This window comes from Sceloporus undulatus, chromosome 5 (genome assembly GCF_019175285.1).
Source record: "Sceloporus undulatus isolate JIND9_A2432 ecotype Alabama chromosome 5, SceUnd_v1.1, whole genome shotgun sequence".
NCBI lineage: Eukaryota > Metazoa > Chordata > Lepidosauria > Squamata > Phrynosomatidae > Sceloporus > Sceloporus undulatus.
This window is the reverse complement of record NC_056526.1, coordinates 28,287,237-28,303,713: the sequence shown is the minus strand read 5'-3', so window position 1 is coordinate 28,303,713 and position 16,477 is coordinate 28,287,237. Positions and strand designations below refer to the sequence as shown.

The 16,477-nt window shown below is 40.2% G+C and overlaps 2 protein-coding genes across 7 annotated transcripts in view; one reads left to right on the top strand and one right to left on the bottom strand.

Annotated features, from left to right (window-relative positions):
- The window catches only part of HCFC2 (host cell factor C2), a 91,627-nt gene extending 90,904 nt beyond the window's left edge, over nucleotides 1-723 (bottom strand). For all 4 annotated transcript variants that reach the window (XM_042469792.1, XM_042469794.1, XM_042469793.1 and 1 more), the window contains exon 1: nucleotides 543-723. In XM_042469792.1, coding sequence (XP_042325726.1) covers nucleotides 543-711 — 169 coding nt within the window. In that variant the 5' untranslated portion in view covers nucleotides 712-723. The remainder of the gene's footprint in view (nucleotides 1-542) is intronic.
- Nucleotides 724-1,655: 932 nt separating this feature from the next.
- Nucleotides 1,656-16,461, top strand: GLT8D2 (glycosyltransferase 8 domain containing 2). 3 transcript variants are annotated; one of them, XM_042469438.1, is made up of 12 exons: nucleotides 1,656-2,143; nucleotides 4,119-4,249; nucleotides 5,079-5,169; nucleotides 7,694-7,742; nucleotides 9,441-9,539; nucleotides 10,488-10,656; nucleotides 11,032-11,149; nucleotides 11,527-11,611; nucleotides 12,274-12,386; nucleotides 13,967-14,133; nucleotides 14,878-14,990; nucleotides 15,947-16,461. In XM_042469438.1, exons 4-12 carry the CDS (start codon nucleotides 7,724-7,726, stop codon nucleotides 16,117-16,119), a joined length of 1,056 nt encoding a protein of 351 aa, XP_042325372.1. In that variant the 5' UTR covers nucleotides 1,656-2,143; nucleotides 4,119-4,249; nucleotides 5,079-5,169; nucleotides 7,694-7,723; the 3' UTR covers nucleotides 16,120-16,461. The 3 variants fall into 3 exon arrangements, with proteins under 3 accessions (XP_042325372.1, XP_042325373.1, XP_042325371.1); XM_042469439.1 differs by lacking the exon at nucleotides 1,656-2,143 and adding an exon at nucleotides 3,012-3,086; XM_042469437.1 differs by lacking the exon at nucleotides 1,656-2,143 and having other exon boundaries at nucleotides 3,126-4,249.
- The last annotated feature ends 16 nt before the right edge of the window (nucleotides 16,462-16,477 follow it).

Sequence of the window (16,477 nt, the reverse complement as noted above, 5' to 3'; positions counted from 1 at the left end):
GGAGGACCTTTAATGTCCTACATTTTGGGCTGAGTTTTGTCCTGCAGTTGTCCTACACTTTGGTCTAGAATTTGTCCTACATTTTGCCCTGGTAATAGTGGACAATTATGGCAACCCACTCATTTCCATGCCAGCATTCTCTAAAGACGGAGGTTTTGCCAGCTCCTTGCTCCATCCTCAACATGACAGTCCTCCAAATACTTAAACAGGGCTATGCTATCACCTCTTAACCCTCTTTAAACATACATCCCCAGCTCCTTAAGCCTCTCCTCATCAGGCATGGTTTCCTGTTGACTTATGGCAACTTAATACATTCCATAGGGCTCTCTATCATCACATCACCTCTTAACCTTCTCTTCTCCAGGCTAAGCATCCCCAACAGCTCCCTCAGCCTCTCCTCAAAGGCATGGTCTCCAGGCCCTTCACCTTTTGGGTCCCCCTCCTGCCTCCTCTGGATGGAGTCTCCTCTCAGCATCCCTCTCTTTGACCCGCGCTGCGAGGCCTGGCCAAGAAGAGCCGCCGCTCCTTAGGGCCTTCCTTACCGGTGTTGTAGACGTGGAGCTCGTCGGCGATGCCCTCGTTGCCGCCCCCGAAGATGATGACCAGCTCCCGGATGGCCACGGCGCGGTGTCCGTGGCGGGCTCTGGGCACCGGGCCCGTGAAAGAGGAGACCCGCCTCCACTTCAGGGCAGCCGCCGCCGCCGCCGCCATCTTGTCCCCCGCTCCCACAATGCACCGCGGCGGCGGGAGGGAGGCCAAAGGCGGCGGCCCCTTTATTATTATAGGCCTCGCTGAGGGAAAAGACAAGGGGGGCCCTGGCTGTCATGTATCCGCGCTCGGGAATTAACTCACTAAGGCACTCTTTCCTGCCTCAAGGCTATGGAATTCTGGGAGCTGGAGTTTGCTGTGGGCCCACAACGAAGTCCAACTCCCAGAATTCCATAGCCTTGAGGCAGGAAACAGTGTCAAACTGAATTAACTCCCCAGGTTCTGACTTATGGCCACCCCCTAAAGGCGACCCTTTCCTTGGCAAGATTGTGTGTTCAGGCTCAGAGGGGCTTTTTGCCATTGCCTTTTCCCTCTGAGGCAGTGGGTTTCCCTGACTGATTAGGGATTCAAACGCAGGACTAGAGAGAGAGAGACCAGGGTTTGAACCCCCCACTCAGCCAAGGAAACCCACCTGGGTAACCATGGTCAAGCCACACTCTCTCAGTCTCAGGTTTCCATGATGGGAGTCAAGTCCTGATTTCCAGAGCCCATTGTTCAAAGCATTGTTGTGTGTGCCTCCAAGATCGGTTCATTGGGTGGGGGGGGGGGGTTGCCATTGCCTTCTCTATAGAGACGAGGATTTGAACACCTCACTCAGCCAAGGAAATACACTGGGTGACTTTGGGCAAGTCACACTCTCTCAGCTTCACTGGAGGTCTCTACACAGAGGCTGGATGGCCATCTGTCCGGGATGCTTTGATTGGGAGTTCCTGCATGGCAGGGGGTTGGACTGGATGGCCCTTGTGGTCTCTTCCAACTCTATGGCTATGATTCCATGGCTGAGCTGGGAATGGAGCCCTGGTCTTCAGAGTCACAGTACAACACTCAGTCCATTGTTGTGTGCCTCCAAGCCATTTTGACTTATGGAGAGCCCAAGACAAAACTATCACTCTGAGGCTGAGAGAGTGTAACTCGCCCAAGTTCACCCCGTGGATTTCTCACCTGAGCAGGGAATCGAACTCTGCTCTCCTGAGCCATAGTCTAACATTGCTCAAATCACTACGCCACTTGTTGTTGTTATAGGTTTGCCATATACAATACTCCTTAACGAATCAAACCCAAATCTCCAGAGTCGCAGTCCAACACTCAAACTGTTTTCAGGTCACCCTGTTATCAACGGCCCTGCTCAGTTCTTGCCAACTCAGGGCTATGGCTTCCTTGATTGAGTCTATCCATCTGAAATGTAGTCTTCTTTTCCTGCTGTCTTCTACCTTACCAAGCATTTTTGTCTTTTCTAGGGAGTTGTTTCTTTTCATGATATGGCCAAAGTACAACAGGGTCAGTTTAGACACTTTGGCTTCTAGGGGGTCTTCAGAGTTGATTTGCTGTCATCATAAAAGAGTTGTAACTGGCCTTTTGACAGGCTACCATGCAGGTACATATCTTGAATTGGTCACTGTTATTCTGGCTACCTGCCATCAAGTGACTGTATGATATACATAGCTCAGCATTGTTACAGTTACATACACCTTTATGATGGACTGAATCTTCCTTTCTTCATCTTATATTTACAGTATACCTATGCTGGCAGAGAATGTTTCTGCTTTAGAACAACTGATCTTAACTCTGTGAAGACACCAGTCACTCTTATTTCCATTATTTTCATTCAATATGCAGGCTTTGGGGGTTTATGTTTTGCAAAATTAACAACAAATATAACATCCAACTTATAACAGTTCATTTTGTACCACTGCCCAGCAGCTTGCATAAGTTCTGACTTTTTAAAAGTAATTAAATATATCTGTTTAGTTACTTTTGAACAGAGTTTGGAAAAGTTACTCTTTGGCCTACAGCTACCAGAACCTTCCAGTCAGCACCACTGCTGACCCATACTGGCTGGGGAGCCCTGAGAGTTGTAGTATACAAAGTTACTTTCCCAAACTCTGCTTTTGAATATGAAAATTACAGAGTTACTGTTTTAAAAATAGCAATTATAATAGGGAAAAATTCTAATTAACACTAAGTACTTTTAAAAGTAACAACTGACCACATCTTTGAATGGAGCTTGTATTTCAGAAGCAGCTATCCAATCTGAGGATTACTGCCTAAAGAGCTATTTTGTTGTTGTGCATCTTTGTTTCCAAGTCCACTTATATTGATTCTAAGGTGAACCTGTCATGGGTTTTTCTGTGACTGAGAGCGTGTGACTCACTCATACAATCATAGAATTGTAAGAGACCACAAGGGCCATCCAATCCAACTCACTGCCATGCAGGAACACAGAATCAAAGCATCCCCGACAGATGGCCATCCAGCCTCTGTTTAAAAACTTCAAAAGACGGAGGCTCCACCACAGTGGAGACGGAGTGGGTTTCCCGGTGGGTTTCCATGGTTGAGGTGGGAATTAAACCTTGGTCTCCAGAGTTGTAGTCAACGCTCAAACTAATACACCATGTTGGCTCTCAAAGAGCTATTTATTAGGACAGATATTACTACTGTATATTTAAAGCTCAATGATCCAGCACCTACAATGCCAGACAGAACAGCAAATATACTCTTTTTAATGTGTAGTCGAAGACTTTCATGGCTGGCATCCATAGTTTTTTGTGGGTTTTTCGGGCTATGTGACCATGTTCTAGAAGAGTTTATTCCTGATGTTTCACCAGCATCTGTGGCTGGCTGGCATCTTCAGAGAAAAACTATATTCATTTTAGTTAAATTAAGGTTTTCCCACCAAAAGAAGAGTAACCCAATTAAAGAGAGGAGCAGTATTAACCAATGCTGAATATTGTGGACATTTACGTGTTCTGCCTGCCTCCAGTGCTGTCTACCATGCATATTGTGTGTGTGTGTGTGTGTGTGTGTGTGTGAACACTTTTGTGCAGCTGTATACAAGTCTGTATACCATAAATCAGGAGATAACTTCTAGAAAGGCACTGCTGGCATCTGTACCTTTCTTTCTCCCTGAGCACCATATACTTCTTATTTTTTCATAAACAAACTCCACTGTCCTGTAATTGTCCTTTATTCATACATGTAAATTTATAGAAGCTACCCATTTGAGATAAGTAGAAATAAATACTGAGCACAAAAGTAATCTGAGCTCAGAAGCGTTGTGCAGAGATCTTCTCCCTCCGCCTCTGGAATTTTCTTTCTAAGAGGGATCAACCATGGTGGGAGGAGAAAAGTTAGGCAGTTTTGAAGCTGCATCATCCAGCACATCTGGAAGTAGTTTATATGACTCTCTCCCTCCATAAGGGCAGCATCTAAATTCTGTGCAGCTCCGTAGTGGCAGAGAATACCAGCTTCAAGTAAACCGCAAAAGAATTTTAAAAGATATTTATTCGACTGAGCACTTTTAGAAGAATTACAAAAAGAAAAAAAAAACTTTCAGGTCTCTTGCCTTTTAGTGGGGATCTCAAGAGAGAGGCAGTTCTGGCACGAATGTTTACAACACTAGACCATCCAGTTCCCAAAAGCAGCTGCTTCGGAGTCATTTTTCTGGAGAAAGAACTCTCAGTTGTTCTGCTGCCTTTGAAAGGTAAAATATTTAATTCTGCAGAAACAATTGCCTTCACAAATTCCTTTTCTTGCTTTCCCTTCTGCACTCTCTCATTTTATTATATGATCTCGTGATTATCTGTAGACTGTCAGTGTTCATTAACAAATCTGTGTTTGCTTCAGTAAATATCTGCCTAGCAGTGTATGGACATGATCTGATTTTCCAAATATTAAAACTTCGGCTTTTGCTTTTTTAATTTTTTCTACATATTGAACAAAAACAACAACAAGAATTCAGTGTTGTTTTAATGCATATTTCTCAAAGTTTAGTTCAAAGTTCAAAATGGGATGCAAGTTACTCCAATATTAATGTCTATCCTGAAAGCATAAGATACTTATAGGGTTAATGTATTACAGATGGTGAATATTAGCTCATTTCCCCCCATCTGGGGCACTAGTGAATTCCAGGTATTGCACTGAGTTTTCTCTGTTGAAAATGTGTATGTCCTTTGTGTCAGAAAAGAAACTTAAGATAGATGAAACAGATGTGGTGAAATTGGGTTATCCATGCCATTCTGAGAACAATGTGTGTAAAGGTAATATCTCTGGACACTCTGCTTTAGTACGTGTCTTAAATGTTTAGGAATATATGTCTGTACAACAATGATGGATCAGTACAAGACGTTATCTAAGAAACACACACAAAACAGTTAAATGTAGAGTAAAAAAAATTAAATGAGAATTATGAAATACCATATCAGTAAGGTGCTCTTCTGTTTTCATGATACCAGGCTATTTTCAGCAGAATAATGTTGCTTTCTTCTTATGGTCTATTGCATTTAATGGTGGCTCTATTTTATCCTTGATAGATTATGAAATACAGTTAAAAGCAACACAAGTGAAGAGACAGGGAGGGAGATAATTCCAGAGATCTTCCAGAACCTCCTTTCTCCTTACAAGGTACCAACTAGAGATCCACCATGGATTTAATTATTATAGGCCTATTTAGTAATATATAACATTGGCTTCTGTTGGTTACTCCCATTTGAGAGTCTATTGTTGAATGGTGAGTAAACACATAGGTAAACCCAACTGATTCAATGGCTCTACTTCAACTTTCACTCTAAGGGCTAACAGCAGACTTTTGATCATAGTCTGATAATCTTGAGAAAATGTTAATCAGGTTGTCCAAGGGAATTGTTGTGATAATTTTTGGTGAGACAGGAGCAAAAAGACTAAGGTCCTTTCACAATAGATAGTTACAGCACTATGATTCCACTTTAACTGTCGTGCCAATAGTCTGAGGAATCCTGGGATTTGTAGTTTAGTGAAGCACTAGACCTCTCTGGCTGAGAATTCTACATACCCCTCCCTCAGCTGCAAATCCCAGGATTCCACATCCAAATTCAAACTGGATTTCAAGCACTATAATTATGTTATATGAAAGGACCCTTGAAGTGTTGCTCAGAAATGAATGTGGAAGTTGCCCTGAGGGCTTTCCAGATTGATCGCCAGAGAATCTTCCAATTTACAAGAGCATTTGCAATTAGAGAACAGTAAAGTTGAATCTACGCTGCAGAAATAATCCAGTTGGACACCATTTTAACTGCCATGGCTCAATGCTATGAAATTTTGGGAACTGTAGTTGTGGCACCAGAGCTGTCTGCAGAGGAGAAAAAATGTCTCAAAAACTACAATTCCCAGAATTCCATAGCACTGACCCATGACAATTAAAGTGGTGTCAAACCAGATTATTTCTTCAGTGCAGATGCAGCCTAAAATATTGAGGGGGGGAGGGGGGAATCTGGTATCCATAGCCAACAGTGTGATGTACATCTCTATTTCAAATGGATCAGTTACTATGTTTGTATAACATATGTAAGTAATCAGGAGAAAGCAAAATAGTCCACATGCATATTCCTAATTTCCAAAAACACAGAGCAATTATATGATGTTTTCTACATGTTTTAATTATAACTAAAACTAGTTCCACACATCAAAACCAGATAGATCTCTGCAGCATTTGGCATATGTTCAGTTATGTGATTTCTTGAATATATGCCTGGGGCTGAAGGGAGTTGAAGGGTAACAGGATCTGAAGTTTCTCACCTCTGTCCTATGAAAAGGAGGGCCACACAACCCTATGATGGTATCTCAGGGTCAAATTGTATATGTAGCATACGGTTAAAAGATTTTTTATTTTCATTTTTTACTCTAAGCTAGATATTTGCATGCCCAAATTTAGGACTATCATGGGTGGGTAGAGGAAGATTAAATCTTCCTTCCTTCTGCTTTTTTAAAAAAATCACCCTACATATATGAGAGTTAAACAGGAGGGAAAACTACCTTGGCATCACTGGAATATTTTGTTATTTTGACTTGTGTGCCTGTGTGTTGTGTGTTTAAATTAAAAAAAACAGATAGGGAATGGAAGCCCCAATGTAGATGTTACATAGCATGGCGGACAACACAGAACTCTGTGGGACCCCACAGACCAAAGGCCAGGAAGTCAAATAGGAGTCCTGCAGCACCACCATCTGAGTTTGCACCTCCAGGAAGGACTGCAACCACTGCATAACAATGCCCCCAGGTCCCATCCCAGAGAGGTGGCCCAGAAGGATACCATGGTTGATGGTACTGAAAGTCACCATGTGGTCCAACAGAACCAACAAGGACACACTCCTCCTGTCCAGTTCCCTGCATAGGCCATGTACCAACATGACAAAAGCTATCTCCATCCCTTAACCAGACCTGACACCAGACTGAAATGAATTAAACAATCCATCTCATCCAAAAACCCTGCAGCTAGGCCACCACATGCTCCAGAACCTTGTCCAAAAATACAGTATTACAGGCTGGTGAATAATTATTCCAAATGATGGCATCCATGGAGGCCTTTTACAGTAGCAGCCTCCTTTAGGCAGGATGGAAACCTCCCTTGTTGCAGTGAGGCATTCACCACTCCCCTTGCCTACTTGGCCAGTCCTGCTTTCAGGAGCCAGGAGGGGCAAGGATCCAGTATACATGAGGTGCCCTTCACTTCTCAAGGATCTTGTCCACATCCTCAGGCTACACAAATTGAAACATGTCCAATAATACTGTACAGGACAAGCATGTGCCTATAGTACCACTGTATAAATGGAGAGGAAAAAACGAGCAAGCATTTATGTCTGCCCTGTATTTCCTCAGAGAAGCTCACCTCATATTTTATTTTTGCCTATGTAAGAACTGGAGCAACTTATTATATTATTTGCAGAGGCAGGGCAGAGAGGTGGCTTAATTGATTGTGGGGTTTTTTATGGGATGGTGGATGTTTTTCTATGTCTAATACCTGTTGGATAGATTTGAGATGCTTCCCATTTAAACCCAAAGCAAAATCAAATGGTCAAACAAAAGTCTGGCTCTTTAAACACAGAGGATACATATGTGTATATTTTTTCATGTGTGTCAATCTGCAATCTCTTTCTGCAATTTTACCTTTCAGCTGCAGCTTGCAACCAAACGAAAGGATCCCATGGCTCTGTTACGGAAACGTAAGACATCTTCAAAATTTGTGTCCCAACCAATTAGGCCCCTTGTATGACTGCCAGTGTCAAAGGTAGTGTTAATTGCTGAAAATGGAAGGGTGCAGTTGCCCTCATGTCTTGCTGCCAGGTTTTCTAAAGGCAGCTGTGAAAAGTATGTTTCAGACTTCAGCTTCCAGAATTCCTGATTATTAGCAAAACTGACTGGGACTTCTGGGAGTTGAAGTCCCATATACTTGGAGGACCAAAGTTTGGGAGCCAAAATGCAGCACTAGCATGACTTTTGTTCCATTTGTATGTTTTGAATTGAAGCCTGTGGAGAAGCCAGTTCCCAGTGATGGCTGGAAAGGGGGAGTTTGTGGAATATGTGCACTTCTGTCCATAGTGGTAGCAGAACTTGTAAGTAGGCATTAGTGAAGAGGATGCCTTGGTGAGCTAGAAACGAGACTAGGGCATACGTTTAAGGGACAAACCAAAGAGCAGATACCCCTGGTCTGAGTGTTATTTCAGCACTGATCTGAAAACTAGACAAAGTTAGGACCTTTCCTCCTTGGAGATGGTGATCTCTTCTTTAAAGATAAATGTGTTGTATCTAAGAGGCCTGCATGATTAGTGTATTTCTTGTTGACTTTGCAATGGAGTTGGTGCCATAGAATGCCTGCATGTCTAATGCTGAGGGGGCTTCCAGGGAGGAATCATCAATATCTGCGGATGTTGGCAAGGAAGTCTGCTTGAAGGAAACATGGCTGTGTGAGGCTCTTTCTCCATCTATGGAAGAGCAGGTGTCTTGGTGGCTGTTTCCTGAGATGATCAAAGGAGAGAGTCTTCCTCGTTCTCTGGAGCTTTGTAGCCCAACACTTCCTTTTTGCATGCAGATTACTAAAATGGTTAAAAAGGTAATTAAGGAACTAGAAAACAAATTACAATAGCACATGAGTAACTTTGTCCCTAGGAATATTAGAAAATAGTTTAATTCTAAAGCAGATTAATAAATACTGATGCCAGCAGGATTGTGAAGAAGTTCTCCTTCACCACAATGGCAAACATGCATTTGGAACTCCGTATGTGTTTATGTGGGTGTTGAAATGTGAATGTGTGTGAACTGGAATGGGGGAACAACTGGCTGGGAGAAAGGTTCAGCATAATCTTCTCTGAACAAATCTCTGCTTGCTAAATTAGTCCCTCCCTGCTAATACAATAGTTCCTTCTTATCCATGCATTCAACCATCTATAGTTGGAAAATATTTTTTCAAGTATTAATTCCAAAACAGCAAACCTTGATTTTTATCATTTTCTTTGAGGTAGATCATTTTATTATGCCACTGTATTGAATGGAACTTGAGCATCTACCGATTTTGGTATCCACAGTGGATCCAAGAACCAAATCCCAGAGGTTACTAAGGGCCATTGTATATGCTGTTAAAAAACAGAGATGGGAATATGCATGGTGATTCCTGACAGGCAGTCACCTTATCATTTATGCTAGAATTAATATCTATAAATTATCTTCTTCTCACAAGGAGTAAAAATACAATTATAATAAATTCAGTAATAATTTTCTGCCTTTTTATGATACCTAGATCAGCTGCCTTAGGTGATATTCTCCCTTTGTTTAATGTCAGGAACTGGCCCTGTTAAATGTGCTCCAGATTGTGCTATTAATTGTATGTAACATTAGTTACTCATCTGTTTTCCTTTCTATTTTAGTTAATCAAATCCTACTGTTTCTTCTGATTTTGACTGTCTGTGTCATTCTGTATAACAAAGTTCACAAGATGCCACCTGTTATTCTGAAGAATGAGTCAGGTAGGCATTCACTGCTAGAAACACTTTTTATTTTTAAAACTAAAACAAAGACTGAATGTTTTATGTTTGTGATAGAAGATGCTGTAAATAGGAATCTCAGGCCAGAGCTTCTTTTGTTTTCCTTCTGCAACCTTTCCAGCTCTTCAGGTGTTTCTGCTGTGTATTCTTATGCTCAAGCTCACATTACTGTACATGTACTCCTTCTGCATGTAAACCAGCATGATCACAAGGGCAGTATCAAGGAATGTGAAAGTCTGTCAGTTGTGTGCATGGGCTGGAGTCTATGATAGTTTATGCCAAATTAAATTATTAGTCTTTAAGGTTCCATAAGACTGTCGCTTTTGCTGACCCCTGAACATTTCTGAATTCTTCAGAATCCTACAGGTATTTCAATCTTGTCCCAATAGGATACTGTTTCCCCTCTCACTGCATGGAAATTTGTATTCTGGTACACATTTTCCATAATGTGCACACTTTTGTACAGATTTTCCTCACTGACTAAAGAGTGTTTGTGTGTATTTTCCAAATCTATTCAGCTTCTTGTCATGTACATGGTTTTATTTGTATTTTTTGCTTCACTGAAATGTGCTACAACCCTTGGAAATGTACCCATGTGAAGATATGTACATTTCCAGGCAAAATGCTCCTTGGCCTGTTCCCAGTCTTGCAAGGTGCAGAGCCTATCTTTTCATATGGAAATCTGAAGCAAACAAATTCATTTTCCATTCCTAGTGGCTTCATGATGAAATATAGAAGTCAGGAACAACAGCGCATATACTGAAAATAGTGATGTCTACCAAGCTGTTAAGAGGCAGGAGCAGCACTGACTTTTAGAACTACTGTACTGTCCTTTTTGGGGGGTTTCTGTAAAATGCTAAATAAGACAGAACATACAATATGTGTAATAACATATTTCCCCCTGTTTGTTTCTCCTCTTCCCTTTCTCAGTTGATTTGGAGGGCCCTGAGGAAATGGAAGATGAAATTCCTGTGGTGATATGTGCTGCTGCAGGCAGAATGGGTGCAGCAATAGCAGCAATCAACAGCATTTACAGCAACACCGATTCTAATGTTGTGTTCTATGTAGTTGGGCTAAAGAATGGAATTCCACATATCAGGTAAAATAATGAGGCAAGGTTATTTCAGTTATTTAGTGCACAATTGTACACTTGTGATTCATTAGCTGAGGGGCACCAAGCAAGCTCCACTATCACCATTGAGAAAGTTTGAATTTCATGTGAATGTTATACTAGGAAGCAGAAGTACTCAGATGTATTAGATGAATTTCAATTTGAAGCATAGTATTTGGGAAGACTTAACAATTATACTGTACATACTGTAGTATCTTCTTTTTGGGCTTTCTTGACTGTATTGTGCAGAGGAAGATCATGGACAGGAGGGCCAGGAATGGGAGAAGGAATGAGCTGAGAGTAATATAACAGTACACTTGTTTAAATATGGGCTTCTCAAATATGCTTTTTTCTTTGTTTCAGGAAGTGGATTGAAAATTCTATACTAAAGGATATAAAGTTTAAAATTGTAGAATTCAATCCCATGGTTTTAAAAGGGAAAATGAGGCCAGATGCAGCTCGTCCTGAGTTACTTCAGCCTGTAAGTATACTGGCTCTATGGAGTAGTGAATGAAAAAGCTGTTTTGAAATGGAACCATAAGACAGGAGAACTCAATTAGCATAAGAGACCTTTTATTACCATTATGTCTTTCTTGATAAAAAAAAATGTAATCTGCACACATTTATTATCTTAATAAACCTGGATAAACCAAGGATGTTAAAGAAGAGGAAAAATATAGGTCTAAGGTAGCTGAAACTAGTAGGATTCAGGTCTCCCTATGCTGCTTGATTCCCCCCCCCCCCCCCACATACACATATGAACTGGATATTTTATTGGCTTGAATGTTAAATACTTTAAACTATATGTTATTACAATACATTCTTCTTTGTTTACACATCTTTATTTTAATTCAACAGCTAAACTTTGTTCGATTTTACCTACCTCTGCTTATCCATGAACATGAAAAAGTGATATATCTTGACGATGATGTAATTGTGCAAGGTAATCTCTCCAGAAAATAATACTGTGAGGGCTGAAGATAAAAAAAAAAACAATCTGAAATTTTCATGTTATTCATCTTCACCAAATACAGATTTATTTGATAATAGTTTGATTTGCTGAGTGCCAGAATTTGAAAACAGAGGAAGTAGCCTTACACTGGAAGTTCTGAAGACTGTCAGGCTGCATCAGCAGATTGGCTTGTAGAAACAGTTAGAGTACCGTATATACTCAACTATAAATCATGTATAAGTCAAGGGCAGATTTTGGGGCCAAAATTAGGAATTTTGATATGGCCCTTGGATAAGTTGAGGGTAAAATTTAATGGCAAAGGATGTAAAGGATGATGCAAAGTTAAACAATGTCAAAGAACATACAAAATTCCAGCAGACATTTAACTGTTTGTGTTCATACTAAAGGCTGTATGAATGAGATAATAGAGGGGTAGTCAGTGCAGGACAGATTACAGTATGTTCTTACCTTTCTACAGGATATGGTTCCTTGTTAAAATAAGTATTAAAGTATAGTACTTATATTGACCCAGGGATATGTCGTCACAGGTTTTTGAAGTCAAGTTTTTGACTAAAATTTCTAGACTTATACATGAGTATATACAGTACACAGACCAATGAGGCCTTTGGGGGAAAACATTTCTTTGTTTTTAGGTGACATCCAAGATCTGTATGACACAAAGTTAGCCCGTGGCCATGCTGCAGCTTTTTCAGATGACTGTGATTTGCCTTCAACTCATGAAATGGTTAGAAGTGTAGGAATGCAGGTAAGAAATCCTTACCAAAATCAAAAGTTCCTGTTGCGTTTCCCAGCTCATTCTTGGGCTATTCATAATTCTTTCCACCATTAGCATAATAATCTCAGAGAACGAAGGTGGTATTAGCACAGGTGCTAAACTGGTTTTCTGGGGCTCCATTGATGTAATGGAAACTGGTTTGGCAGAGGCCTTGGGACTGCTATGTAAGAGGGCTGGAAAAATGTGGCCCTGCTGTTTGTTTCCTACATATATAGGTAAAAATATACAAAAAGTGGCTAAGATACAATTAGACTACTGCAAGATATAAGAACAGTTTAAAATATTTTAGTTATAATGGCAAAATATAGTACTACACACTATTCAAATTCGTTATGTATCTTCAAGATGATTCTGACCTATGGCAATGTTATATCATTTGTTCATTGGAGCTTTACCATTCCTTTAAGGTTCCATGGCTGAATGGTGATTTTGAACCTTGGATTCCTAGTCCAACACTGAAACCACTACAACATGTTAGAACAATAATTTTTTAAAGGATGTTGGAATGAAAATCTTACCGTTAATGGAAAGTGCCAGTCAAATATCTCTGGGAAGCGATTCAGACCCTGAGAATAGTCATTAAGTAGACTTTCTCCCACCTTTGTACCAGATATGAGTGGTAACTTTGAAAGAAGAACCTCCTTGCAATGATCTCAAACTCACACAGGCTTGCATAAGAGGATGTAGTCCTTCAGATAGCCTGGACCCAAGCTGTGTAGGATTTTATAGGTCATGATTATCCCTTTAACTGCCCAGAAATAGTGTTGTAGTAGTCAGTGGAGCTGTTGTAACAAAGGAGTTTCTATGAGTAGCCCTTATGAACAGTCTGGCTGCCCTTCTGTACAGAAGTTGTTCAACCATAGTGTTCAGCATTTCTAGCCCACCACAGGATAAGACTGATGGAAACTGTAATCCACCAACACCTGAAATGCTAAACTTTGTCTGCTCTTGCTATATAAGCAGCTGCAGGATATTTGTGCAATGCTGCACACACTCAACTTCAAGTCCTTATTAGAAGCTTGTCAGGATTTAAGTAAGCTGGCAGTTTTAGATGACATAGCTTTGGTGTCTCTTTATTACTTGTAATGAACAAACAAGAGACAACATGGTATAATGGATTGAGTGTTGGATTAGGACACTGGGAGCCTAATCCCTACTCAGCCATGGAAACCCACTGGTTGTTCTTGGGCAAATCACACTCTCAGCCTCAGAGGAAGGAAAAGACAAACCCCCTTAGAACAAATATTGTGAAAAGAAAGCCTCTGGTAGGTTTGCATTAGGGTTCCTGTGTCAGCAATGATTTGAAGGTACACAACAGCTAAATTCCACACACTAAACACAATGTAGAACACTTCCTTTCTGAAATCCCTGCCTTGTGGATTTTGGACCATTTTGCATGTCCATGTACAGTATTCTTGTCAAGAATCCCATCTCTCTCTCAATGTCCGAGAGATAAGATATGGGTAAATATCATGAGTGAAACTATTCGCTAAATAAATTCTGGGACTACCTTGACTAACCTAAAGTAATCACTTATTTCTTTCCTCTAGAATACCTATATGGGATTTTTGGACTACCGAAAGCAAACAATTCGAGATCTTGGTGTAAGCCCCAGCACCTGTTCTTTTAATCCTGGTGTTATTGTTGCCAATATGACAGAATGGAAGCACCAGCGAATCACAAAGCAATTAGAAAAATGGATGCAGAAAAATGTAGAGTATGTATGACTGGTGTTCTCATTCGTAATACCCTGAACTGATTATGGTGTTGATTGTGTTGTACAGTCCTCCTTCCGTTCTTGCGATTTTGGAAACTGCGTCCCTCGCTTATATGCAAGGGACAAATGGAGGGGGAAATAATGGGGAGCATGTTTGAGGTGTGCATGCAGCCACACGCCTATATTCAAGCCAATGGGCTTGAGTATATGCAAAACTCGGTTTGCATGGGGTGGGTGGGGGGTCCAGAACAGATCCCCTGCAAAAACAGAGGGTCTGCTGTATTTTACATTACTTGGCTATGTTTGCAAACTGTATACTTCCTGTGTGTATTAGTGAACAATACAGAAGTGTTTGATCAAATCATTGAGGGCAACTAACATGACACTATATAATGCAGAATGGATGATTTACTGACCAATGATTTGATCAAATATATTTTCAAATGAAGACTGGCTCATTTCTGATTTTTTTTTAAGTAACAATAAGACCCATGTTTGAGTCCTAATAACTGGGGTAGGATGTACTATATAATACAACGTTTTACCTGCTACTGAAGCTCTTTTTGCTTCAGTAGCATTGTTCAGAGAAGAAATAAATATACTTGGGCAGCTGTCAGATACTCTTCCAAATCTTGCTAACTGAATTGGGCTCACTGTTGCCATTTACTGCTTTCTCACATTGTTGTTATAAGAGCTACTTACAACACCTTCAGAATATTTGAGAGTTAAAAATATGTTTTTCAGAGAAAATCTGTATAGCAGCACCCTTGCAGGAGGTGTGGCAACTTCCCCAATGCTCATTGTATTCCATGGAAAATATTCAGCAATTAATCCTTTATGGCACATTCGGCACCTAGGTAAGTTTTAGATTCTTGAATGAGTACTTGAAAATGGAAGATTTTTGAGTAACCACTTAGGATGATGTCGTGCGTATTTTTGTTTTATTACTGCAACCTGTAATTTGGCAGAATTTAAGCCAGAAGCATATAATTAACCTTCTTTGGACAACATGCAACACTAGCAAGATAAATCAATCATGTTGCATTTTTACAAACGTATACATCCCAGAAACCACAAAACTAACCAGGTATTCAGCATTCAGTCATCTTATGTTGAGGCAAAGCATACTGCAGAATTAATATTTAGAATCATAGAATCATACCTAACAGACACCCCTAAGGGCATCCAGTCCAGCCCTGTTCTGTCATGCAGAACTCACAAAGCACCCTCAATTTAAGTCACCAACTGGACAACCTCCAAGTGCAGGGCTTGTACTTTCCTTAGGTGTAGGGTTGTGAATGCAAACAGTTGAACCCCACTCCAATGTTCCATTTAAGTATCACTGAAATCAGTGGGACAAGATCATTGCAACTAGTCCCCTCCCCATTATCTGCTATTGAATTTAACTAAATTGGACTTCCTCTGGATTATGGCTTTGATCTCAAGCTGTCTGTAAAAAATGTCTCAGAACTGTAGTTTTTTTAAAGCCAGTTTCACCCACTGGTTCATAAAGAACAAAATGCATACTTTGTAACATTTGTTGAATAAAACCTTAAGATGAAATCCACCCATAGTTAAATATTCATGGTTGCAAGCTTCTATACATTTAACTAAGAACTGAATCCCACTGAATTAAGTAAGATTTATTTCTGAGCTGATATACATATTGTGTATACCACATTTCAGAGACAGAGTTGAGGAAGGGGTTAAATTGAGTGGTACCCAAGCTTATTTATTTATTTTACCTGTAAAGAAGAAATAGTTTTCTAGTAAGGATTGTATACAAGGAGCTTTTCTTTTTTAAACGCCATAGGCTGGAGTCCTGATACCAGGTACTCAGAACATTTTCTTCATGACGCCAAGTTACTTCACTGGAATGGAAGATACAAGCCTTGGGATTACCCTAGTGTTCACACTGACTTATGGGAAAAGTGGTTTGTTCCTGACCCTTCAGGGACTTTTAAACTGATTCGTCCCAATAGCTGATGTCATTTACATTTTGAAGACACGAAGATTAGTCTTAAGTACATAACAAGGTATATAATATTTTGTAATGTAGTTTACCATCTTTGTTGTACATACAGCTATTGTATGAGACCAATACTTTAATAAAAGCTAAACTGTTTGAGTGAAGGGTTCAATGGACCCTTGATGAAGCACAGTTCAGAGAAACTTCAGTTTCAAGTGTTATTAATGAGACTACAATGTTTTGAGACACTATTCTTTATAAAACACAGATCACTATTTTATGTCATACTATGTAAATAATATTGTTTCTTACTGATGAGCCATTTATAACACTTTTGAATAAAAAAAGTTTGCATTCTTTATTTTCTGTGGTCAA